At 38.7% G+C, this 26,256-nt stretch overlaps 1 protein-coding gene across 1 annotated transcript in view; it reads right to left on the bottom strand.

Annotated features, from left to right (window-relative positions):
• The window catches only part of yme1l1b (YME1-like 1b), a 54,665-nt gene extending 28,850 nt beyond the window's left edge, over positions 1–25,815 (bottom strand). Inside the window, exons 1-9 of the mRNA XM_073054710.1 lie at positions 25,646–25,815; positions 15,357–15,485; positions 9,563–9,731; positions 6,927–7,028; positions 6,723–6,829; positions 6,484–6,634; positions 1,496–1,579; positions 1,205–1,287; positions 1,031–1,121 (exon numbers count right to left, since the gene is read on the bottom strand). Of these exons, the coding sequence (XP_072910811.1) occupies positions 1,031–1,121; positions 1,205–1,287; positions 1,496–1,579; positions 6,484–6,634; positions 6,723–6,829; positions 6,927–7,028; positions 9,563–9,731; positions 15,357–15,485; positions 25,646–25,675 (946 nt within the window). The 5' untranslated portion in view covers positions 25,676–25,815. The remainder of the gene's footprint in view (positions 1–1,030; positions 1,122–1,204; positions 1,288–1,495; positions 1,580–6,483; positions 6,635–6,722; positions 6,830–6,926; positions 7,029–9,562; positions 9,732–15,356; positions 15,486–25,645) is intronic.
• Positions 25,816–26,256: the final 441 nt, after the last annotated feature.

Genomic DNA, 26,256 nt, shown 5'->3' with positions numbered 1-26,256 from the left:
ACTCAAATTTCTACAGATCTATAGATGTTCTATTGAGAGCATTCTAACTGGCTGCATCACCATCTGGCATGGGGGGAGGGGCTGCTACTGCACAGGATCAAAGTAAGCTGCAAAGAGTTGAAAACTTAGTCAGCTCCATAATGAGCACTAGCATCCGTAGTAAGTAGGAAATCTTCAAGGAGTAATGCCTCAAGACAGCGCAGCCCATCATTAAGGACCCCCATCACCCTGAGGAATTATGTACAGAATTAAAAGGGCTAAAACCTAACTGACTTATTGGCAGCTTGACAAGTTGTGCTGTGAGAATAATGTATGAACAAAAGAAGTGTTTGTTGCATGAGAAAACTTCTCTGTCTACCCTATCAAAATCTGTATTTGTTAACAATGTATATCAGCAGCTCCACACGGTATTCTGGGCTCACTTGGCTGCAGATTTTCTCAAGCTCTGTGAGCAGGGACTGTTTTGTCAACTGAGAATGCAAGCTTGCTAATAAACAGTATGCACTTTTAAGTAAACTGTGTTTGACAGTTATTCCCTGGGTCTGAAACTAAAGGCCTCTGGTAGAGAGGCAGATCGACAACCCAGGATATGCCCTCATCTCATTGCTACCATCAGGAAGGAGGTACAGAAGCCTGAAGGCACACACTCAACAATTCAGGAACAGATTCTTCCCCTCTGCCATCCGATTTCTGAACGTATACACGTACACACATACTTACGGTAATTCAGTTTCATTCTCTATTATTATGTATTGCATTGTACTGCTGCTGCAAAGTTAACAAATTTCACGACATATGCTGGTCACAGTAAACCTGATTCTGATGGAAATGAATCCTAGTGTTAAATATGGTGACATGTATGTACTTTGATAATAAATTTACTTTGAGCTAGTCCATGGTTATTACAGAACAATTCTATTAGTAAAATACTGATTTAAAATATTACCAACTTTTTCTGGGGTTGGTTGTAAATCCTACCTAGAACACTGAAAGATACATGGCAAAATATGGACAATTTCCAGCTGCATACCTTTAGGTAGCTTGCCACCTAACACGGTGAACTTCTGAGGGTTTTTCAAAAATTCTACAACTTCTTGTAGTTCATTTTTTGCCTCTTCTACCTGATAATGAAAACAGAAAATGGCTTACAAATGAATCTCAAAATACAGAATATTTATCAAGATTGAATGGAAATTCTACTCACTCCTTTCACATGTTCAAATGTCACATTCTTCACTTGAATAGGATCCACTGCCGCATCTAGTCCTGATGTAGTACGAAATCGCACTGGTGGAGAGAATGGTGTAAAGAATGAAATATTAGCATCTTAAACTTCCCATTTCAAAATTTATTTAATCCCTAGTGCAAAATACACCAGAAAGAGTGGTATTTAATTATCATTTTCACCCCACTGACATTTATGTAATGGTAAAAATAGTTTAATAGGTGATAATATTCTATAAAACCAAATGTAGTACATAAATAAAAACATTACCAGATAAGAATGGTGTCCTGGACAGACCATAAATTCCAAGCAACAGAAGGAACAGAAGAACCAGTCTTGTTCTTCTTAAAGAATCTGGGAGAGAATAATACAAGCAAGTCAATTATTCAAGAAAAGAACTGCTTTATAAGTGCAAAAGACAACAGAGGGTACTTGAGTTAAAGCAGCCAAACACACATTGGTACAATGTTTTACCACTGCATTTTCTAGCATGAACTTCATCTTTTGCCTGATAGGTAGCTTTTCCTTTAAAAATTCTTCATGCCCTTATTCTACTGTATGTGATGATCTAACTTTTTCATTCTGATCTATCTTCCTCCATTCGATTCTATTATTTCCAGATGCTGCTAAAATTCAAATGCACCATAAATTTGGTACATAATTTAGACTAGTTTATTGTTGCATACATCTGGGTGTATTGAAGTTTCTTTATCATACGAACTGTCAGAGTAAACAGCACACACAGTAATCATAAATACAAAAGTAGACCAACAGGCACAGAACAGCAAAAAGGGTGCAAGTACTGTCACCTAATCTGAAGTAAGTGCAAAACAAAATCCTGAAGTGAGAATAAAGGAATAATTCAGAACATCAGAATATCTGAACATGGTGGTACTACTAGGAAGGGGACGTGAAAGAGGTGATTGGTGAAGCTGGTCTTAAGTCTTTGGTCTGGACGTGCTGGTTCGAACATGTATAGGAGTGTATACAACAGAGCTGAACCAGTGAAAGTATATTCCAGCACAATCGTGATAGCTAAAACAAAAAGTAGATTTGAATTTTTCAAAATCCAATTGCTTGCTTATTTATTTATTTATTTAGAGGAACAGTGCAGGTCCAACAAAACGCACCACCCAGCAACCCACCTATTTAAGCCTAGCTTAATCACACGAGAACTTACAATGACCAATTAGTCGATACAGTACACCTTTGGAATATGAGAGAAAACCCACACATCCACGGGGAGGATGTACAGACTCCTTATAGATGGTGCTGGAACTGAACTCCAATGCCCTGAGCTGTAACAGCGTTGCACTTTCTTTTAACAATATTTTTATTCAGAAAAAAAAACAAGATTTACAGAGTGCAACACATAGATACATCTCAACATAACGTGTACATTCATATATTGTGATAAAATTGATCAAAATGTTATAGCATAACACATAAAGGTATACCACTCTGTAATCAAAAATTTAAAGATAGGTCATACATCATAAAAGAAATTTTTTATATAAAAAAAGACAACCCCCTACCAACTACCAAAGAAAAAAGCTAATGGATGATAATAAATTAGAAAAGAAAACATATTCGCTTAAGAAGAGAAGATAAAAATATACATAAAAGTCTGTGCACTGTTAAACTTTATAAATTGGAAAAGTAATTTAGGAAAGGTCCCCAGATATCATAAAAAGATTGTTTTGAATTTAAGACTGAGCAGCGGATCTTTTCTAAATTTAAATAAGACATAATATCGTGTAGCCATTGAAGATGTGTAGGAGGGGTAGACTCCTTCCATTTAAGCAAGATTGCTCTCCTTGCTAAAAGAGAGGTAAAAACTAAAACCTGTAGGTTAGAAGTATTTAAAGTTATATCTTCATCTGCAATAAAACCAAACAAGGCAGTAAGGGGATTTGGGTCAAATTGGACCCTAAAAAGTTGTGAAAAGGTATGGAATACTTCCCGCCAAAACTTTTCAATTCTAGTGCAAAACCAAAACATGTGAATTAAAGAGGCATCAGCAGAGTTGCATTTATTACAAAGTGGAGAAACATTCGGATAAAAACTGGACAGCTTCTGTTTAGAAATGTAAGCTCTATGAACCACTTTAAATTGTAGAAGAGAATGACGAGCACAGAAAAATGATTTATTAACCCGTTTAAGAATTTTATTCCATCTATTATCAGAAATCTGACAATTAGATCATCCTCCCAAGCTTTTTTTATTTTATCTAAAAAGTCTTGTCTAGATTCAATCAACAAGTTATAGATACCGGTAATAGAACCATTAACAAAAGGTTTTAAATTTAAAAGATTGTCCAGTAATTTTTTATCAGGACCTATAGGAAAAGTAGTTAATTGGAAACATAAGAAATCTCTAATTTGAAGGTAACTGTAAAAATGTGTTTTTGGGAGTGCAAATTTAGTTGACAATTGGTCAAATGAAGCAAGAGATCCTGAGATAAACAGGTCCCAAAAACACTTAATACCTAGTTCATCCCAATCTTTAAAGACTTTGTCAGTCATGGAAGGGATAAAAAAATAATTAAGGAGAATGGGAGATGTTAATGAAAAATTTGCTAAACCAAAAAATTTCCTAAATTGAGACCAAATCCTTAAAGTTTGCTTACTAATTATGTTATCTGTTATTTTATTTGTGAAAAAGAAGAATATGATCCAAGAAGAGAGACAATAGAGGAATTTTTTACAGAATTAACTTCTAAGGAGACCCATGATGGGCAATCTTTACGATAAATATAATAAGACCAGAAAGTAATATTCCTTATATTGGCAGCCCAATAGTAAAACCTAAAATTGGGTAGGGCTAATCCACCCATCTCTTGTTTTCTTTGTAGGTAAACTTTACTTAAACCAGCTTGCTTGTTATTCCAAATATAAGATGTTAAAATTGAATCTAAAGAATCAAAGTAGGTCTTAGGAATAAAAATTGGTAAGGCCTGAAAAAGATATAAAAATTTAGGAAGAATCTTCATTTTAATCGAATTAATTCGGCCAATTAGAGATAAAAAAAAGAGGAGACCATTTAGAAAGCATCTTTTTCACATAATTCAATAAGGGGTTTAAGTTTTATTTAAATAAATTCTTGAAGTTTTTAGTAATTGTTACACCTAGATATGTAAATTGACTTGTAACAATTTGGAAAGGAAATTTGGCATTTGATGACATTAGGTCATTTAAAGGAAATAACTCACTTTTATGTAAGTTCAGCTTATATCCTGAAAAAGAACTAAACTGGGAAATTAAAGAAAGAACAGAAGGTAAAGAAGTTTCAGTGTTACAGATAAAAAGTAAAATATCATCAGCGTATAATGAAATTTTATGAGTCATACCTTCCCTTAGTATACCAGAAATGTCCTTAGATTCTCGAAATGCTATTGCTAAGGGTTCTATAGCTAAAGCAAAAAGTAAAGGACTAAGAGGGCAACCTTGTCTAGTACCCCACTGTAATTTAAAGGGCTTAGAAATTTGAGAGTTAGTAATAACCTGAGCGGTAGGAGACAAGTAAATTAATTTAACCCAACGAATAAAGTTAGGCCCAAAATTAAACTTTTCTAAGGTCTTAATACGATAATTCCACTCAATCCTATCAAAGGCTTTTTCTGCAACTAAGGATAATATACACTCTGATTTTTTTTGGATGGTGAATATATCACATTCAATAACCGAGGTATATTAAAATGTGAGTAACGATTTTTAATAAATCCTGTCTGGTCATGTGATATAATAGATGGTAAAATATTTTCAAGTCTTCGAGCTAAGATTTTGTATAAGATTTTTGCATCAACATTTAATAAAGAGATCGGTCTGTATGAAGAACATTCAGCTGGATTTTTTTTTTAAGAATAAGAAAAATAAAAGCTTCATAAAAAGATTGAGGGAGTTTACCTGATTTAAAGGACTCTGATAAAACAGAAGATAAATAAGGTGTAAGTAACGTAGTGAAAGTTTTATAAAACTCCCCAGGAAAGCCATCAGGTCCTGGGGTCTTACCAGAATGTAAAGCACGTATAGCCTCAGCCGCTTCTTCATTGGAAATAGGCTGATCTAACTGTGTTAGGCTATCAGCAGACAATGTAGGAATGTTGATATTACTGAAAAAAGCATTCATATAGGTATCATCTAAAGAAGAGTCAGACTGATACAACTTAAGGTAAAAGTCTTTAAATACGTTGTTAATTTCAGAATGGTCGGATATCTTAATACCATTATCTTTAAAAATTTCTGTGATTTGATGATTAACTGTAAAAGATTTTAAGCAATTGGCTAATAAATTACCTGTTCTATCTCCGTGAATGTAAAATTGAGTTTTATCTCAATTTTAACAACAGTCTCAACAGCGTTGCACTAACCACTATTCTACAGTGGCACCTCTTCCTTCCAAGATGTTATTTTAAAATCAGTTCCAATAAACAAAATGAAGAATTCTTCTTAAACTTAATTATTCATTATCTTTGTTCGCAGGCATAAACTTCCACCATAGATAAATCCAAACTCATTAGAAACATTACTGATTTATTACCCCTGGATTCATTCCTACCACCATTAGCAGTTTCAGCTATCTCAGTCAAAAGCTCTGGAAATTCCTCTCCCTCAGGCCATCTGTACAATTACCTCAAGTGTAGCTCTAAATTTTTAAATAATATTCTTGCTTGTGGATATTCAAATAAGGTGCTAAATAATATACAACGTGGTTCCAGTTGCTAGTTTTGACTTTTCCAAACCCTACCTGGCAGTCAATGAAAGATCCCCATCCTGAAACATCAAGTTTCCCCATAGTGCCTGACCTGAGCACTTCACTTTCACATTTTGTTTTTATTTCCAAAATGTTCTAACCTGTTCCTCTGATTTCACTGTAAACTTGATCTGATAAAAAATTTGCGCCACAAGTTTCTACAACTCCTTTTCCTCAGTCAAGGATACTACTCAAATAGATTTGTTTATTATATATTCCATGGTCCTGACAGAGTGGGAAGAATGAGAGAAGAGGGCTATCTTTATTGTGGCATCCCCTATTACACGGGGTTCCCAACATGGGGTGCACAGACCAATGGTAAACTCATGATAGCATTCATGATGTAGGTCTACACATGCAATGCAATTGATTGAGACTTTCAAAACAGCAGCTAGTGCCATGGGATGAGAAAAGCATGGCAGGAGAAGTAGAAATAGTTACAGACATAAAAAGCAGCTGTATTTTTATGTTCAAAATGTCTTTTCAAGTACTTAGCATTGAATTACCATTTGTCCTTTGTGTGAGAGCTTGTGCTTTTAGGAAGCCCTCTGCAAAACCAGTTTTAAATGCATCCTGATGAGCCTCAGGAATATTTTTTGTTTTAATCAAACTCTCCAAATTCTCAACTTCTCTGCCTCGGTCTCTCAATAGAAGCCCCTACAAACAACGATAAAAATGTTAATGCTATTACAGTACTTACAAAGAAGTGCTCATGTAGCATTACAAATAATAACTCTCTGCTTACCTTCATAAATGAAGGAGCAATACTCTCTGCTTCAGCTGCATTCTCAGTTGCTACAGGTCTCCTTGCTCTCGATCTCAGTGTTTTAAAGCCTCGCCTCTGCTCGCGGACTTAAGGAAAGAAGTTAAAGCTCAATTATATTGCTTCAGCCAACTGACTATTTCAAACGCAAATATAAATTAAGTGCATTATGTCCAGCATACATACATGGCGACAGATGAAGACTGGAACAGAAGGTTGATAGAAATGGTGAATGTTGTTGAGAGAGCTGACCTGTACGCAACACTGTGAAGATATTGTTTGAAAATCCTAGAAAAAGAATCAGTAAAGTCACAACACAAAAGGAGACCGCTCAGCCAGTAGTGTATAAACTGGTCAGGGTTATTTAGCACTGGGTGGTATTCCTCTGGATCAAAACTCTTCAAGGCCACATCCCAGATATGTTAAAATGTGATGAAGTTCTCCACTTCCATCACCCTTTCAGACAGATGATTCCACATCCCCAAAAACTTGCTGGGTGAAACCTTTTTTCCCTTCATGTCCCTCTACAATTTTGTTACAAATACTTTAAATCTAAGCCACAAATTACTTGCAGACTTCTGCCTAGTTTACCAGTCAAAGGCTTTAGTCCTTTGAGTCAGAGAAAGATACATCATGGAAACAGTCTCTTTGACCCAAAGACTCTGCACTGACCATCCAGCCATTTTGGAATGGCCATGTGTGAGTGGGAATCTGAGACTTCGGCTCAAGAGATTTTGACAAGAAGGCACAAGTGAGTAGCAGGTAAGAGCTGGTTAGGGTTGGTTTGTAAAATATAGTAGTTAAAGACACCAGATGACAACTAATTAAGTAAGGATGCAGGATCAGATGATGTGTTATTACTGCAATGACGTGAGAGCTGGCAACCATATCTGCAGCAAGCACCGGTTGCTCGGGGAACTCAAGCTCAAAGTTGATGACCTAGATCTGAGTTTCACACTGCAATGCCTCAACAAGGAGGGAGTTACTCTGACGCCGTTTCAGGAAACAATCACACTCATTAACTACTTCAAACTCAATCTGTAGTCAAGGACAAGAGAATGTGACTGAGTGAGGCAGGTAGGGGGATCCAAGATACAGTGCTAGATGCTATGCTGATATTGGTGAGGATCCTGGGAGTGAAAGGGTTAAATTACGAGGCCATTCAATAGCCCTGGGTCCACACTCGCTAGAGTTTAGAAGGATAAGGGAAATGTCATTGAAACCTACCGAATGTTGAAGGACTGGATACAGTGGGCATGCAGAAGATGTTTTCAATAGAATGAAGGGTCATATCATTCAAATCTATCAAATATTGAAAGCCATAGATAGAGTGGACATGGAGAGGATGTTTCCAATAGCTGGGGAGTCTAGCATCAGATAGCACAGCCTCAGAATAGAAGGATGCCTCTTTAGAATGCAGATGAGGAAGAATTTCTTTAGCCATTAGGTATCATTTAAAGTGGAGGTTGACAGGTTCTTAATTAGTAAGGGTGTCAGAGGTTACAGGGAGAAGGCAGGAGAATGGGGATTGCGCAGTATAAAAAATAATAGGGCAGCATGGTAGTGTAGGGGTTAGCACAATGCTCACAGTACCAGAGCCCCGGGTTCAATGCCCACCACTGCCTCAAAGGGGTTTGTATGTTCTCTCCATGACACAAGGGTTTCCTTTGGGTGCTCTCCCACAGTCAAAAGGTGTATGTTTGGTAGGACAACTGGTCATTGGAAATTGTCCTGTGATCAGGCTAGGGTTAAATCGGGTGACGCTGGGCAGCATGGCTCAAAAGGCTAGAAGGGCCTATTCCACATGATTCCATTGGCCATGATCAAATGGTAGAGTAGACTCAATGGGCTGAATGGCCAAATTTTCCTATGTCCAATAGTCTAAGCCCCATTCTTATACTAATCCTAAACAAACATATTTTATTCTCCAGACATTCCATCAACTGACCCCGTATATTTTACCATACATCTTCCAAAGGCGCAGTCTCCTGCTACATTGCGTCTGTTACTAGTTACTTCACAATTCTCTGGATTAACTTCCACTTTCCTTGTTTTTACTTACTGCTAGGCAATTTATAGCATTCTAAAGTCCACGGCTTTCCTTCCAACTGTCAGCATTGAGGCTAATTTTTATACCATTTCGAACCTTTGTTATGCTTTCTACATGCAAATCCAAATTATTCATCAAGTAACGAATTCCACTGGTAACAGCCTTCCAGTCACAAAATTAAGTACTACCCTTTGCTTTCTGCCATTGAACCAATTTAAGATCTAATGTGTCCCTTTCACTTAGACCCTATCAGCCCTACATTTCTTGGCAATTGTTAACCTAGGTCAAAGTGATTGACCTCAATTATGTCATGTATTCAAAATATTTCATCATGTCAATCGACAATCTTCCCTTAAACCTACACTGATTGTCCTTAATATATCGGAACCTTTGGATTTATTGATTTTATTTGCTAGTAATTTTTCCCATTACTCTCTCTTTGCTTTCCTATTTTACCTTCTCCTTTATACGTGCTTTCTATATTCTGATATTTAATTATTTTTATATATAGCACTAAATAATATTTCACTTTTGTTTTCCCTTAATTTCCTTGGACTTTCTGCACTGGGAACCTTGATTATTCATAGAATAGATGTCAGATCTCTAGGTAAGTCAATTTCCACTGACATTTCAGTATCCTTTCCCCAGGTTTAGTAGAATGGAAAGGGGGCATTAATTAAATTTGATGCCCTGCACTTCATAATTCAGAAAGTTCCTTCTTTATCAGAATGCATTTCTTGAAGTGTAGAGAAAAGGGAGAAAAACCTCTTACCATGTTTATTTTCAAAGAAGGACTGTGATGAAACATGAGATATTTTCCACTGGGATGAACCAGAGTTTGAATCAATTGGCGACAAACTTGGAAGTAATCTGCTAACCAATTCATCCAGGTGGCTGGTTTTTAAATCAGACAGTCCAAAATCCCTTAAGTTACCCAGAGGCTGAGAACAAAAGAAAATAAAAACAACTTCAACAGATTATAACCATTTTTAATTGCTTTATCTTACTTAAAACAAGCCTTAGACCAGCATCCTTTAAAGTTTGCGAAATCTGATTTAATCTACTCCTGCTGAAGCTGATCAATTTTTGAAACCACACATTTGTGTTGCAGAAAAATGTTAAACAATAATTCAACAGCCAGTTTTATACACGAGTGAAAATAACTTTTTGTAATATTTAGAATTAAAAGGCATTTAAGCAGGTACATGGATAGGAAAAGTTTAGTGTATATGGATATGGGGCAAATGAGAAGAACTGAGATGAGACTCTTAGTTGGAATGGACTGGATGGACTAGATGAGGCAGATAGGCCTGTTTCTGTACTGTATGATACTAATCATATTGAAGTTGATTCCAGAACCAGGAAAACTAAGGAGGTTCAAAGTGCACATGAATGAGTTAAAAGTTTTATTATAATTAATAAGCAAAAGGGTGTTTCCTGTTGATGGACTAACTGATGTATTAAATAACCTTAAGTTCTTTGAACCTGCCTAAGCGAAAAAAAGAACAGAGGAGGATGTGGCTGTAAGCAACACTCAATATATACACACTTACATTGCTACCAAGGCAATAGTAACAAAAATTCAAATCTTAAGGGGGAAAACCCCCAAAAAGCAAACAAGGTTTGACAAAGTTGAACCAAACAGAAAAAAAACTGATGGGAAATATTACAGTTTTATCAGAAGTGGCACGAACTTCATCAGGAAATATTGGAGAAGCCAAGCTTATTTTTACCAGAAAATATTAAGGGTGATTTGAAAGAGGCTGCAAATTACAAAAGCATTTGATGTAGAAAGCATGTTTGCAGTAGCAAGATCAGAAACAAAAGCTATTGATATAACAGTTACTACATTACAGAAAGGATGTGGTAGTAATTGAAAAAAAAAATGCAGAAGAGATTAACCAGGATATTGTCTGCAAACGAAGGCTGTAGTCATGAGAGATTAGATAGGTGGGATTTATTCTCAGTGTCATATAGGAGGCCAGGGTGACCTTATAATGACTTATAAAATTACAAAGAGTTTAGAATGTGAGGGCATGGGCTTAACAAGAGAGAGAAGAAATTTAACGGAAGTTTGTGAGTTAAGTTCCTCCACATAAATATCTGCAAAGAACAGGCAAGAGGTGACAGAGGCATATATAAATATTAAAAAGCAGGTACTTGGATAGGAAAGATGCAGAATGACACAGACCTATTGCAGGCAAATGGAATGTGCAGACAGGCAAACTGATGGCGTTGATGAGACCCAATCTAGAAAAGCTTACTCTCTTTATTCACAGGATGTAAATGTGTTGAAAGCATTTCAGAGGTTTGCTAGGCTTATGTCAGAATCAGGTTTATTATCACCGGCATATGTCGTGAAATTTGTTAACTTAGCAGCAGCAGTTCAATGCAATACATAATCTAGAAGAAAAAAAGTAAATCATTTACAGTATATGTATATTGAATAATTAAAAATCATGCAAAAAACAGAAATAATATTAAAAAGGTGAGGTAGCGTTCAGGGGTTTAATGTCCATTTAGGAATCAGATGGCAGAGGGGAAGAAGCTGTTCCTGAATCGCTGAGTGTGTGTCTTCAGGCTTTTGTACCTGAACTTAACAGTGTTAACAGTGAGAAAAGGGCAGTGAGAATGGGTTTCTTCTTGTCCCTGCATGCTGGAGGTCCTTAATAATGGACGTTGCCTTTCTGAGACACCACTCCTTGAAGATATCCTGGTAGTACCCAAGATGGAGCTGACTAAATTTACAACCCTCTACAGCTTGTTTCAGTTCTGTGCAGTAGCCCCCCAATACTAGAGAGTGAGGCAGCCTGTCAGAATGCTCTCCATACTATAGAAGTTCTTGAGTGTAGTTGTTGACATACCGAATCTCTTCAAACTCGAAATATCGAAAGGAATGGGTTGCATCCACAGCAGTTTCAAAGAGTGTGATGTAACTTAATTAAAGTTACCTTTGCAGAAGTGAGAAGATCAGAACCAAAGGCTATTGCTGTAATATTATTACTGTCAACACACTACAGGAAGGATGTGGTAGTGGTTCTGGAGGGGATGTTTCTTCTTGTGACAACACAGACATTTCCTAGCATCTAAATATATGAAGGATGCATATGAGTTGAAGATCAATAAACAAAAAGGAAGAAAGGACAGATAAAATTAAGACAGTGATAGTCAGATAGTTCTTTTAAGTTCTATAGGCATGTAGATTTGTGTGCAATGACATACTCCAATAGAGCAGAATATACAACAGTACAGCATAGCTTAGGTCCAGAATGTTGTTTGGAACTAATTAAACTAGAAATTAAATGCCTACCTAAACTAACCCCTTCTGCTTACAGTGTCTATATCTCTCCATCCTTTCCACATTCATGCTGGCAGAGTATTTCAGGCATCCACCATTTTGTGAAAAATCCTACCCTGCACATCTCCTTTGAACTATTCCCTCTCACCTTAAATGCATGCTCCCAATAATAAACATTACAACTCTTGAAAAGGATATTGGCTGTCTATTTATGCTGCCTAAAATCTTATAACCTTCTAACAAGTCTCCTCAAAGTCTCTGCCGCTCCAGTGAAAACAAATTTATCCAACTTATCTTTATAGCACATGTCCTCTAATCCAGGCATTATTCTGTTAAACCTCTTCTACACCCACATCATTCCTATAATGGGGAGACCAGAATTGAAAGCAATACTTCAGAACTCCAGATGTAGCTTAACCAGAGTTTTATAAAGCTGCAACATAACTTTCTGACTCCCGAACTCAGTTCCCTGACTAATAAAGGTAAACATGCCATAAGGCTTCCTTACCATCCTATTAACCTGCGCAGCCACATTCAGGGAGCCATGGTCTTGGGCCTCAGATCTCACTGTACATTAATACTGTTAAGAGTGCTGCCTTTAACTGTGTATTTTCCCTTCCCATTTGATCACCTAAGGTGCAAAACCTCACACTTGGTCTGAAGTATTTTGTCAGCGTGGATGTGGAGAGGATGTTTTTTCTAGTGACAATGTAGACCTTTCTAGATTTCTTATCATCAGAATATACAACTTGCTCACCTGCTCTTTCTCAATCCTTATCTAAAGTTTATTCATATCCTGCTGCCTCCTTTGTCAACTTTATAAGCTATCCATAACACCACCAATCTTTGTACCATCTACAGTTGCAAGAAAAAGTTTGTGAACCCTTTGCAATTACCTGGTTTTCTGCATTACTCATATAATGTGGTCTGATCTTCATCTAAGTCATAATAATAGACAAACACAATCTGCCTAAACTACACTTTTCCTCATCAATACTGAGTACACCATTTAAATAATCAGTCTAGGTTCAAAAAAGTATGTGAACTTCTAGGGTAATTCCTTCTGCAATGTGGAGTCAGGTGGTCTGATCAATGAGATGAGATTGGAGGTGTAGGTTGTAGAGGTGCCTTGCCCTATAAAAAAGACACACAAAGTCAGGTTACTAACAGAGCCTGCTCTTCTCAAGAAAGATCTGTTTATGTGCACCATGCCTCGATCCAAACAACTTTCAGAGGACCTTAGAAAAAGAATTGTAGAGATGCATGAAGCTGGAAAAGGCTGGAAAAGCATTTCTAAAGATCTGAGTGTTCATCAGTCCATGGTAGGAGAAATTGTCTAAAAATGGAGGAAATTTAGTACAGTTGCTACTCTCCCTAGGAGTGGGTGTCCTGCAAAGATCACAACAAGAGCACAATGTGCCATGCTGAAGGAGGTGAAAAACAACCCAAGGGTAACAGTAAAAGACCTGCAGAACTCTCTAGAATTTGCTGAAGCCCATGTTCATATGTCCACTGTTAAGAAAAACACTGAATAAGAATGTTCATGGAAGGACACCATGGAGGAAACCACTGCTCTCCAAAAATAACATTGCTGCACGTCTCAAGTTTGCAAAAGACCACCTCGATGTGCACAGATGAGACAAAAGTTGAACTTTCTGGCAAAAATGCACATCACTACATTTGGAGGAAAAGGGGCACTGCACACTGGATTATGCAACAAGACAATGATCCAAAACACAAAAGTAGATCCACAACAGAATGGTTTAAAAATAATAAAATTCATGTCTTGGAATGGCCAAGTCAGAGTCCAGACCTTAAGCCAATTGAGATGCTGTGGCAGGACCTAAAGAAGGCTGTTCATGCAAGGTATCCCAGAAATACTGATGAACTGAAACAGTTTTTTTTTGTATGGAGAAGCGGCCTAAAATTTCTCCTCACTGTTGGGCAAGTCTGATCAGCAGCTACAGGAAACATTTGCTGGAGGTTATTGATGCTAAAGGAGCTTCAACCAGTTATTAATTATAAGGGTTCACATTCTTTTTCCAGCCTAGACTATGAATGATTAAACAATGTGTTTAATAAAAACATGGAAAGTACTATTGATTGTGTGTTATCAGTTAAGGCAGGTTGTGTTTTTCTATAATTGTGATTTAGATGAAGATCAGTCTCACACTTTATGAGTAATTATTGCAGAGAAACAGGTAATTGCAAAGAGTTCACAAACTTTTTCTTGCAACTATAAATTCACCAACTTTCTAGACATCCAAACCCCCATGGTCCTTTCCCTATACCAGGTCAAGTATGGCCCCTCTTTTCATTAAATCGTCTACATGCTGATTCAAGAAACCCTTTTCAATGCCTAACAAAATCTGTCATGGTTTATATTATGGAAGCTGAAGTCACTCACATCTCCAAAGGGAGTGACTTCAACTTCCATAATATAAACCTCCCTCCCCCCATCCTGCTTTCCACTCCCCCTATGTTTCCCATGGCTATCCGTCTGTCTGCATCAATCTCCCTCCTGCCACTTGGTCCATAGTCTCCTGAATATTCCTCAATGTCATGTTGGCTATTGGGAGGACTGTAGTATTATCCCATTAGAATGACTGCAACTTCTTACTTTTGATTCTACCCATTTACAGACAGATCAGCCATGATCTTATTGAATGGCGGGGAAGGCTCGATGGCCTACTCCTACTCTTATTTCTTAAGTTCTTATGTACCCATATATACTCAGTAGATGAGCTTTCCATTATATCCCATTTCAGTGCAATTGTGATTTTGTCCCTAAGTAATAGTGCAACACCCCCCACCTACATTGTAAATATATCACAAAATGCAAATATTTACACCCAACTCAAGTTTTCTGGATGCATTAAGAATTTCCATTTGGAAAATTAATTTTGGAGAAAATGGTGAAGTCGTTAATTTTAGAATAAAAAGTAAACTGCAAGTGGAAGAGTATTAAAACCATTCAAGACCATTTCCTCCAATGAAAGAGACTTTCTGATCTGGCATGCTCTATATTTTATGTTCTAGCAGTTAATTGTACCTAATTAGATACTGCACATTTTTCTATACATAATTTCTCTTCGGCTTTGCCAAGTTATGATACACTTCAGCACCACAGTAGGAAATCAGCTTTCGCATTTCATGCAAAAAGCAGCAGTATCCTGCAGCACTGCACTCAGAAGTTTGAACTTTTTTGAGGAAAGTATTGATTTAATAACACATCTGCTAAAGCATTTTTGGTTATATAAACAATTACCTCATTCACTTGATCATGCTCTTGTGGTTTCTCTCGCTGGAGACACTGTATGGATGCAGAACTAACTGAGGTTGCTGAGCTTTTAAGTGAATGGAAGGTGCTGATCAGCTGACTTAGAGGGACCGTTACCTATAAAATAGGTAAATAAAAAGGTTAAAATAGCTAAACAAGAATGACAAAGGTTAAAGTGTATGTATCCATGATAAAACCATTTGAAGACATTATACCATTTTAATATTCAATTTAGCTTCTTGACTTTTTTTTGTTTATAGGAGGAAATAAATGTTAAATTTTACTGAATGATTTCAGCATATCTATTTCATAACACAAACACCCTGTCTACATAAGTCTGTTGCCCACTGAAAGCTGAGGGCTGTCTCCATAGACTGATGACTTGACATTTACTATCAAAGTGTGGAAAAGTTAAGTTCAAGTTTAATTATCATTCAACCACACACAGGAATACAGCCAAATGAAACACAGCACCAACTGTCACACACAGCACATAATTATGTTTGCAGAAAAACATAGTCACAAAGAACAGATGGCAAAAGTTCTCTTCTCACAAAAGTGCAGCTGCAGACTAATGCAATCCAGTTTGTCTTCCACTGAGCAAACACTGGAGGACAGCACCAATAGGAGGGGCGTGCCTCCAACCTAGTACCAAATCCTGCTCTCTGAGCCCCATGCTAATCATGAGGCGTTCACTTAGATTAATCCCACTTTATTCTCACCCACCCATCCTGTCAACCTGCCCCCCCCCACAGATTCTACAGTTATTACACACTAACAGCAATTTACAACAGCCAATCACCTATCAACCTGAATATGTTTGGGATATGGGAGGGATCTGGAGCACCCAGAGTCACAGGGTGAAGTATAGACTCCACACAGACTGCAGAGGTCAGATCACAGGCCACTGGGTTCACTCAAGTGCACATTTAACTGAAGATAATAGAAACCACTGTTATCAACTAACAACATCTTGGGGTAGCAGTCTGGATAGACTTCATACAGAAAATACTAGAAACACTCAGCAGAAACACAGTCAACATTTCTGGTTGATGACCATTTTTATTAGAATACAATGAAAATGACATCAGGCTGAAATATTAATTTCATTTTACTATCCACAAATGCAGTCTGACCTGCTCAATACCGCAAGTATATTTCAAGCAATAACGAAAAAAATCTGCCGATGCTGGAAATCAAAGCAACACACACAAAATGCCAGGCAGCACCTATGGAACAATTTTGGGCTGAGACGTCAACCGTACTCCTTTCCATAGGTGCTGCCTGGCCTGCTGAGTTCCTCCAGCATTTTGTGTGATATTTCAATCACTGCCTTATTTTCTGCTTTAATTTCTGCACTGATTGGGCCCATCTCGTTGCTGCATTTCTCCATGAAGTTTTAAATGTAAATGTGATTACACCGTAAGACACAGGAGCAGAATTAGACCATTCGGCCCATTAGGTCTGCTCAGCCATCCATCAAAATATTATCCTGTCTTCTCGCCATAACCTTTGACATCCTTGCTAATTAAAAACCTTTCAACCTCCATTTTAAATATACCCAATGCCTTGGCAAAGAATTCCACAAAATCACCACTGCCTGGCTAAGGAAAGTCCTCATTTCTATTCTAATTGAGGCTGCGCTCCCTGGTCCCAGACTCCCCCAATGTAGGAAACACCCTCTTCATATGCCTTTCAATATGCAAGCCATCAAACGTTCTTCATATATTAATTTGCTCATTCCCAGAATCAAACCTTCTCTGGACCCTCTCCATCTTTTCTTAGACAAGGACCCCAAAACTTTTCACAATAATCCAAGTGCAGTCTGACCAATGTCTTATAATTGGATGCTAACATTACATTTGCCTTTACAGCCTGCAAGTTAACCTTCAGGAATTCTGCTCAAGGACTCCCAAGTCCCTTTGCACCTGATTTCTGAATTTCTTCCCCATTTAGAAAATATTCTATGATTTTATTCCTTAAGAAGTGCATGACCATACACTATATTCTACGAACAGTACTCCTGGGAGAGGCAACATTTCACCTGCAAGTTTATTGGGGGCATCTACTGTATCCAGTACTCTCGGTGTGGCCTCCTGTCTATCGGTGAGACTCAATGTAGATTGGGAGACCACCTCACTGAACACTTATGATCATCCACCAGGAAAAGTGGGATCTCCCAGTAGCCACCCATTTTAATTCCACTTCCCATTCTCACTCTGACATGTAAGTCCATGCCACCATGAGGCTACACTGAGGTTGGAGGAGCAACACCTTATATTCCATCTGGGTAGCCTCTAACCTGATGGCATGAACACTGATTTCTCAAACTTCCCTTAATTGCCTCCCATTCCTTCATCATTCCCCATTCCTGTTTCCCTCTCCTATCTCCTTAACTGCTCATCACCTCCCCCCTTCCATTTCTTCCATGATCTTCCACCCTCTCCTATCAGATTTCCCTGCACCAGCCCTTTACCTCTTTCACCAATCAACTTCCCTGCTCTTCACCGCCCCCTCCCAATTTCACCCATCACCTTGTACTTCTTCCTCCACTTCCCCCACCATCTTACTCTACCTTCTCCTCTTTCTTTCCAGTCCTGATGCAGGTCTCGGCTGAAACATCGACTGTTTACTCTTTTCTATAGACGTAGTCTGGCCTTCCTCCACCATTTTGTTTGTGTTGCTTCTAACCATGCTAGTATCGTTCCTGCAATACCATGGGCTCTAATTTTGTTTAGCAGCCTCATGTGTAGCACCTTGTCAAATGCCCTCTGAAAATCCAAGTTAACACCATCCACTGATTCTCCTTTGTCTATACTGCCTGTTATTTCCACAGAATTCCAAAAGATTTGTCAGAGAAGATTTCCCCTTAAGGAAGCCATGCTGACTTTGGCCTATTTTATCATGTGCCTCCAAGACCCTAATACCTCATCCTTAATAAACTCCAACATCTTGCCCATTACTGATATCAGACTAACTACCCTATAATTTCTTGTCTTTTGCTGCCTCCCTTCTTAAAGTGTGGAGTGGCATTTGCAATCTCCAGTCCTCCAGAGCCAGTCCAGAATCTAGTGATTCTTGAAAGGCCATTACTAATGACTCCCCAATCTCTACAGTTAACGCATTCCAAACCCTATGGTGTAATCTATAATGTCCAGGTGACTTATCTACCTTCAAACCTTTCAGCTTCCCAAGCACCTTCTCCCTAGTAATAGCAACTGCACTCATTTCTGCCCTGTGACACTCTTGAATTTCTGGCATACGGCTGATATCTTCCACGGTGAAGACCAATGCAAAATACTTAAATTTTTCACCATTCCTTTATCCTCCATTACTACCCCTCTAATCTCATTTTCCAAGGTCCGATATCCACTAACACTTTACTTTTACTCTTGATATATTTGAAAACAACTTTTGAATTCTGAAATTATGAAAATAATTGCATAAGCTAGGGTTGATTTCCTTTGGAGACTAAGGTAAGATTTAATTAATAAAAGCGCATAGAGTTATGAGGACCTGAGAAAAAATATGAACAGAAAGTATTGATTATCCTTGATCATCAAAAGCTTGGAGACAATATTCAAGGTGGGTTTAACCAGTACAAGGTGGGAGTCTGTAACTCACTGCCTGAAAAGGAGGGAGATTCCTTATTACTGTTTAAAAGTATTATCACTTAATTTTTAATTAATTTGATAAAGTAACATATTAAACAGAATAATTACACCAGGGAGGTACCTCAGTTTTTATAAGTTTAAATACTTCTCCATGTCTGGGCTAGTTTGCTTTAATTGGTCAGAGAAGTATTTTATGATTTTCTTCCTATTTATTTGTATGAGGATATGTCTACATTTCAGCTGTTGCAGAGATTATAAAATGTTTTAAAACGATTGTAATGAAAAGAACAGCAGTTGTATAGGTTTGGACACTTGTACTGTCAAATAGGTATTTTCCTGTCAAGTTTAATGTCACGTGTCCATGTACAGTGAGGTATGTACAGTACAGTGCAACAACTTAGTTACAGCAGCGTAGGCTCATGGGCACAGACAGCAAATATAAATTAAACATAAAATTATACCCAAAAGTGAGGGGAAAAAGTCATTGATAAAAGATGGGCACAGAAATTAAATGTTACAGAAAAATGCATCTCAATCACAAAAGTGAAGGCCACGGTTAGTAGCAGTAACAGTCTCCAAATGGTTTTTAAAGTCAAAATGGATCTTTTGTTCAAACAATTTTCAATTCAAGACTTGAATCCATCTGGCATTCCTTAAGAGGCAGAAACCCACAAATAGTGGGAAAGAAAAATGTGGCAGAAAGCTTCAACTAAAGATAAAACAAACATAAAATGGCAGTGAACAATGGATTGTAAATGTGGAGGAGAGCGAGTGGTTCTCAGAGGGGCTGCCAGTTCGAGTTGCTGCCCTTGGAGAGACTGCTGGATCCCAATACTCTGAGATCTTTGCAAAATTCTGAGATTTATGGATTGGGCTGTAGTTCATATTGTCCTCTTCAGTTCTGTTTTTTTTGCAGGCTGCGGGCTTGGGATTTGGGCTTTGATGTTCTTGTTGTTGTACCTCCATGTAAGTGATCTGTTAGTTTTTGTGCGAGGGAGGGATTGGGGAGTTTGGGGTTTGTGATTTTTCTTTTCATGTGGGGGGGAGGATTACAACTGGAGGGCAAGTGAAGGGATTGATGTCCTTTTCAACCTCTCCTTAGTTTTCTGTATTTTATGATTATCTGGAGACGATAAATCTCAAAGTTGCATTCTGCATACATAATTTGATAATAAAATAAGCCTTTCAACTTTGAATCAAAATGAAGGAACAATGATCCACTACCAGCAGAGAAACAGCAAAACAAAATTGCCGACAATTGAAAATTGGTGATGCTGTGGATAGTGTAGAACAGGGGTGTCAAACTCATTTTAGGTCACGGGCTGGATTGAGCAAAATGCAGCTTCATGCGGGCTGGATCAGTCGGACGCGTGCAAACGCAGCTTTCGTTGCCTCCGTTTTTTCAGCCTGCTCTCATGTGTCTCAGTCTCTGCTATAACTACAAAGTGTTTCACTTTACAAATTCCGTTTCTTATGAAGAAGACTGCCGAATAAACACTAAAAACCCTGAAAACCTGGTACCTGAATAAACTCAGCATTAGCCATATCATACGCCATAGGCGCTTCGATTACTGGGGGCAGCTTTAATAGTAATTAGATATTATCTCGCGGGCCAAAGATAATTCCATCGCGGGCCAGATTTGGCCCACGGGCCTTGAGTTTGACATATATGGTGTAGAAGATTGGCAAAGTATACAGTAGGGTATAGATCAGCTGCAGATACAGGCGGAGAAATGACAGGTGGAATTTAACTTGACCAGATCTAACATTTTGGAAGATCAAATGGAACATTGTTAATAGCAAGTCCACTAACGATGTTGCTCTGATGCTTGCCATTATTAGTTAAGACTGCAAGGCACAGGAGCAGAATTGTTCCTGTTTGGCCCATCAAGTCTGCTCCACCATTCAATCATGGCTGATCCTTTTCTTGCCTTCTTCAGCCCCACTTCCTGGCCTTCTCCCCATAATCTTTGATGCAGTGGCCAATCAAGAATCTATCAATCTCCGCCTTAAATACACCAACCTCCACAGATGCCAGTGGTTAAAAATTCCACAATTTCACCACCCTCTGGCTAATGAAATTTCTCTGCATCTTTGCTTTAAATGGACACCCTCTATCCTGAGGCTGTGCCCTCTTGTCCTAGACCCCCCCCCCCCCACCAAGGGAAACATCCTTTCCACATCTACTCTTATCTAGGCTTTTCAACATTTGAAAGGTTTCAATGAGATCCCCCCTCATCCTTCTGAATTCCAGAGAGAACAGACCCAGAGCTATCAAATGTTCCTCATATGATAACCCTTTCATTCCCAGAATCATCCTTGTGAACCTCCTCTGAACCCTCTCCAATGCCAGCAAATCTTTTCTTAGATAAAGAAGTCCAAAACTGTTCATAATACTCAAGGTAAGGCCTTACCAGTGCCTTATAAAGCCACAGCATCACTACTCAGATATTCTAGACCTCTTGAAATGAATGCTAACATTGCATTTGCCTTCCTCACCACCAACTCAACCTGGAAGTTAACCTTTAGGGTGTTCTGCACAAGGACTCCCAAGGCCCTTTGCATCTCAGAATTTTGGATTTTCTCCCCTACAGAAAATAGTCTCCACATTTATTTCCTCTACCAAAATGCATGACCATGCATATCCCAACATTTTATTTCATTTGCCACTCTCTTGCCCATTCTCTTAATCTGTCTGTCCTTTGGCAGCCTGACTGTTTCCTGAACAATACCTGCCCTGCCACCAATCTTCGTATCATCTGCAAACTTGGCAACAGTGCCATCTATTCCAATATCTAATTCATTGATATACAACATAAAAAGAAGCTGTCCCAACACCAACCCCTATGGAACACCTTAGTCAGTGGCAGCCAACCAGAAAAGGATCCTCTTATTCCCACTCGCTGCCTCCTACCAATCAGCCAAAGCTCTAACCAGGCTAGTAACTTTCCTGTAACACCATGGGCTTTAACTTGGTAAGCAGCCTCACCTGTGGCACCTTGCCAAAGGCCTTCTGAATGTCCAAATATACAACATCCACTGCATCCCCTTTATCTATCCTACTTGTAATCTCCTCAAAGAATTCCAACAGGTTCATCAGACAAGATTTTCCCTTAAGGAAACCATGCTGACATTGCCCTATGTTGTCCTGTGTCACCAAGTACTCAATAATCACATCCTTAACAATTGACTCCAACATCTTCCCAACCACTGAGGTCAGGCTAACTGATCTATAATTCCGTTTCTGCTGCCTTCCTCATTTCTTAAAGAGTGGAGTGACATTTGCAACTTTCCAGTTCTCTGGCACCATGCCAGAGTCCATTGATTCTTGAAAGATCATTACCCTGGCCTCCATAAATCACCACCGCCATCTCTTTCAGAACCCTAGGGTGCAGTTCATCTGATCCGAGTGACTTACGTAACTTTAGGTCTTTCAGCTTTTTGAGCACTTTCTCCCTCGTAATAGTAACTGCACTCACTTCTCTTCCCTCACATCCTTCAACATCTGGCACGCTGCTGGTGTCTTCCACAGTGGAGACTGATGTAAATACTCAGTTAGTTCAACTGTCATCTCCTTGTCCCCGTTATTACTTCTCCTGCCTCTCCTGTTCTATATCCACTCTCATCGCTCTTTTATTTTTTTTATATATTTGAAAATACTTTTTCTATCTACCTTGATAGTGCTTGTTAGCTTGCTTTCTGCAAAAAGTAGAAGAACTTCATGAACTAAAGAGGCAAGCATAAATGTGTCCTGAATAGGAGGAAAAATATAAGCAATTATTAACCAGACATCAACAGTTGAGAAAAAGCTATTTAGAGATATGGTGAAAGAGAAAAATAAACCATAAACATAATGAGGTGGGGGAATCACATCAAGATGAAAATAAAATAAAATCATGCCTGACAAATACAAGTGCTTTCTTACCTAAAAGGTAACTAACTAGATTAAATGGTACCAGAGGATACAGTATACAAGTTTTCAGAAGGCATTCGATAAAATGGAGAACAACATACTAGCACATGTTAAGGATTAATAAAAGAACAAGAAATAATCAGGAAAAAAAATAGAACTTTATCAACATGGCAATTGGAAAATAGTGGTGCACCTTTAGGATCAACAATTGGGCCCAAGAGCATAAATTAGAAGCTACACAATCTATGCAAATAGAAAAATTAGTCACAAGAGGTTCAGCAACTACAGAACTAAAGCAGGCCAGTCCGGCAATTGCAAAATATGATGGTAGATGTATTAATGTATCAAGATGAGCAAGCTCTAGTTCAGATGTATAAAGCTGAGGAAACTCCAGTTTTGAAGGATAACCACGTTTTTCTATGTAGTTATCCAAAAATTTGTGCAACTGCACATAGCTTTTTAGTCTCTTTATCTGAGAAAGGGTTGATTTTGAAGATCAATAGATTGCCATCACACCAGCAATGTCCCAAGAGTCTGAGGGACCTTGACAGGATAATTGCCATGAGATTATTACCTCTTGCTAGAAAGTCTGGTACTATAGAAGCTGAAAGTTCAAAATAAATTTATTATCGAAGTACATATATGTCACCATATACAACCCTGAGATTCATCTTTTTGTGAGCATACTCAATACATTCCGAATAGAATAAAAAACAGAATAGAATCATTGAAAGACCATCTGGCTTTTGTTCCACCTGTGTGCAAAAGACATTAAACCGTGCGCAAAGGACATCAAACTGTGCAAATACAAAAAGGAAGAAATAATAACAATAAATAAGCAATAATATCGAGAACACAGATGAAGAGTCCTTAAGTGAGTCCATTGGCTGTGGGAACATTTCACTGATGAAAAAATGATCTCCTTGATTCACTGGTTCAAAAGCCAAATGGTTAAGAGGCAATATCTATTCCTGATCCCGGTGATATGGGTCCTGGGGCTCCTGTACCTTCTTCCTGATGCCAGTAGTGAAAAGACAGCATGTCCTGGATGGTAGGGGGTCGCTGATGATGAATGCTGATTTCCTGTGACAATGCTGTGTAGATGCACTCAATGGTGGGGAGGGCTTTATCCATGATGGACTGGCCTGTATTCACTATTTTTTGTAGGATTTACCATTCAAGGGCATTGGTGTTTCAATTGGGAAGTTGCACAAACAAGAGGATTCCAAACAATTGGAATTCTCTATGTATATTGAAGAAGTAAAAGCAAATTGATAAGTTTTTGGACAGAAAAGTGATGTAATGAATGGATTAGCAGCATAGGGACTGTACAGTTACTCTTTATGCAATATATCAATTACCCCTACATGCTGCTCAGAACTTCTTCCACTAATGAATGGAAACATTTGCAGGTCAAGTTCAACCACTCAGCTATCTCAAATTTACTATCAGTTCTTGATTGTACTTCTGACAAAACCAAAGCTATAAATATATTAATGCTATTCAGATTAAAGCATGACCACTTTAGACCTAAGCAACTGTTGCTGGAATAAAAATAAAAATATACAAAGCACATTTTCAAGGAGGCAAACAAACATGCAGCGTCCTCTTTGACATTCTACCATTCGGCAGGAGAGTGCAATGCCTCAAGACAAGAACAGTCAGGATGGGAAAACAGCTTCTTCCTTCAGGCCATTAGCTTTTGGAACTCCCTGCCACATCACATTTGAAACATAGAAAACCTACAGCACAATACAGGCCCTTCGGCCCACAAAGCTGTACTGAACATGTCCTTACCTGAGAAATTACCTGGGGTTACCCATAGCCCTCTATTTTTCTAAGCTCCATGTACCTGTCCAGGAATCTCTTAAAAGACCCTATCAAATCCACCTCCATCGCCAGCAGCCCAAGTGTCACTGGCTAATTTGCACTGTACCCTACAATACTTAATTTATGCACTTTACTTCATTTATCTATGCGTAGTTCATTTGTAGATTTAAGCTATTGTGTGTAATGTGTATGACTGTGCTTTATACCCTGATCTGGAGAAATGTTGTCACATTTGGCGGCATACATGTATATAGTTAAATAACAATAAACTTGACTTGACTCACAAGGCTAGAAACTTTAGGCCAATTAATGTAATAATTATTAGGTAGTATAAGACCACAGAAAAATTCAGTAGAATGGTCATGGTACCAAGTTCAGGAAATCATGCTTGATAAATCTAATAAATTTCTTAAGGATGCCATGGGCAGAATGTATGAAGAGAAAATTACAGATACAATCGATTTTGTGATCTTATTAAAACAGAAGATTCTGAGTGAATTTTTCTGGGTAACTATACGCTCACATATACATACTGCAGTTTAAAGGGTAAAGTCCATTTACTTCAAAGATAGGCGATGTAAATAATGAATTTCATCTATCAATAAAAAGGTAAAACTGTGCCTCTATAGCCCGTAACCCGCGTGACTGGTTCAGCATCTATCAGTTGCCAGATAATAACAATAACAGACAACACTGAGGTCAATGACCCTAGCAATCTCTGGGTAGTTGTGTGAGCTCCGGTGATCTGTAACCTTAGCGATCTCGGGGCCGGTGTGAGCTCCGGTGATGGGTAACCGCAGAGATCTCGGGGCCGGTGTGAGCTCCAGTGATCGGTAACCGCAGAGATCTCGGGGCCGCAATATGTCTCCCTTTCACGGCCTGTCCAAAATGCGCATCGACTGCGCCAACCACTTGCTTACCTGCGGCTGAAATGTGGAGAGTGAAAACATCTCAAAACCCGTGTGAAGCGAACTCCTCGCTGAAGTGGGAGACCCGGCTCGGTCTCCACCCCGGGATAATCCACAACGCTCCTGTCACACCAGACAGCTGCGTGACTGGGAAAATGGCCTCCTCTCTGTGACGTCAGCGCAGCGCCTCACCCCAGCCTTGATAATTGCTTCCGGGTGACGCTTGACGTCATTAGCCCCCCCCCCCAACCCAGAGAAGCATCAATCTGAGCTCACAGCAGTGATGTCGTGAATGTCCTGAAACATAGAAAACCTACAGCGCATGACCAGTTTCGAGAGGGAAACAGTTCATCTTGTCTAACATTGAGCATTAACTTTGTCTGTGCAAGGATGCTGTTTAACCAGATGACTAAAGAGACTCTGCAGATGCTGGGTATCTTGTGCGGCATTCGCCAAATGCTGGAGGGCATCAACTATGCAACGGGATAAAGTCCTGTTAAAGGGTCTCGGCCCGAACGTCGACTGTTTCCCCCCCCCCCCCCCGTAGATACCGCCTGACTTGCTGATTTCCTCCAGTATTTTGTGTGTATTTCATCATGTTTTTATTTAACTAACAATTTCCA

This window comes from Hemitrygon akajei, chromosome 8 (genome assembly GCF_048418815.1).
Source record: "Hemitrygon akajei chromosome 8, sHemAka1.3, whole genome shotgun sequence".
NCBI classification, from domain to species: domain Eukaryota; kingdom Metazoa; phylum Chordata; class Chondrichthyes; order Myliobatiformes; family Dasyatidae; genus Hemitrygon; species Hemitrygon akajei.
Note: the sequence above shows the minus strand (reverse complement) of the source record. Positions and strands in the feature narration are given on the sequence as shown.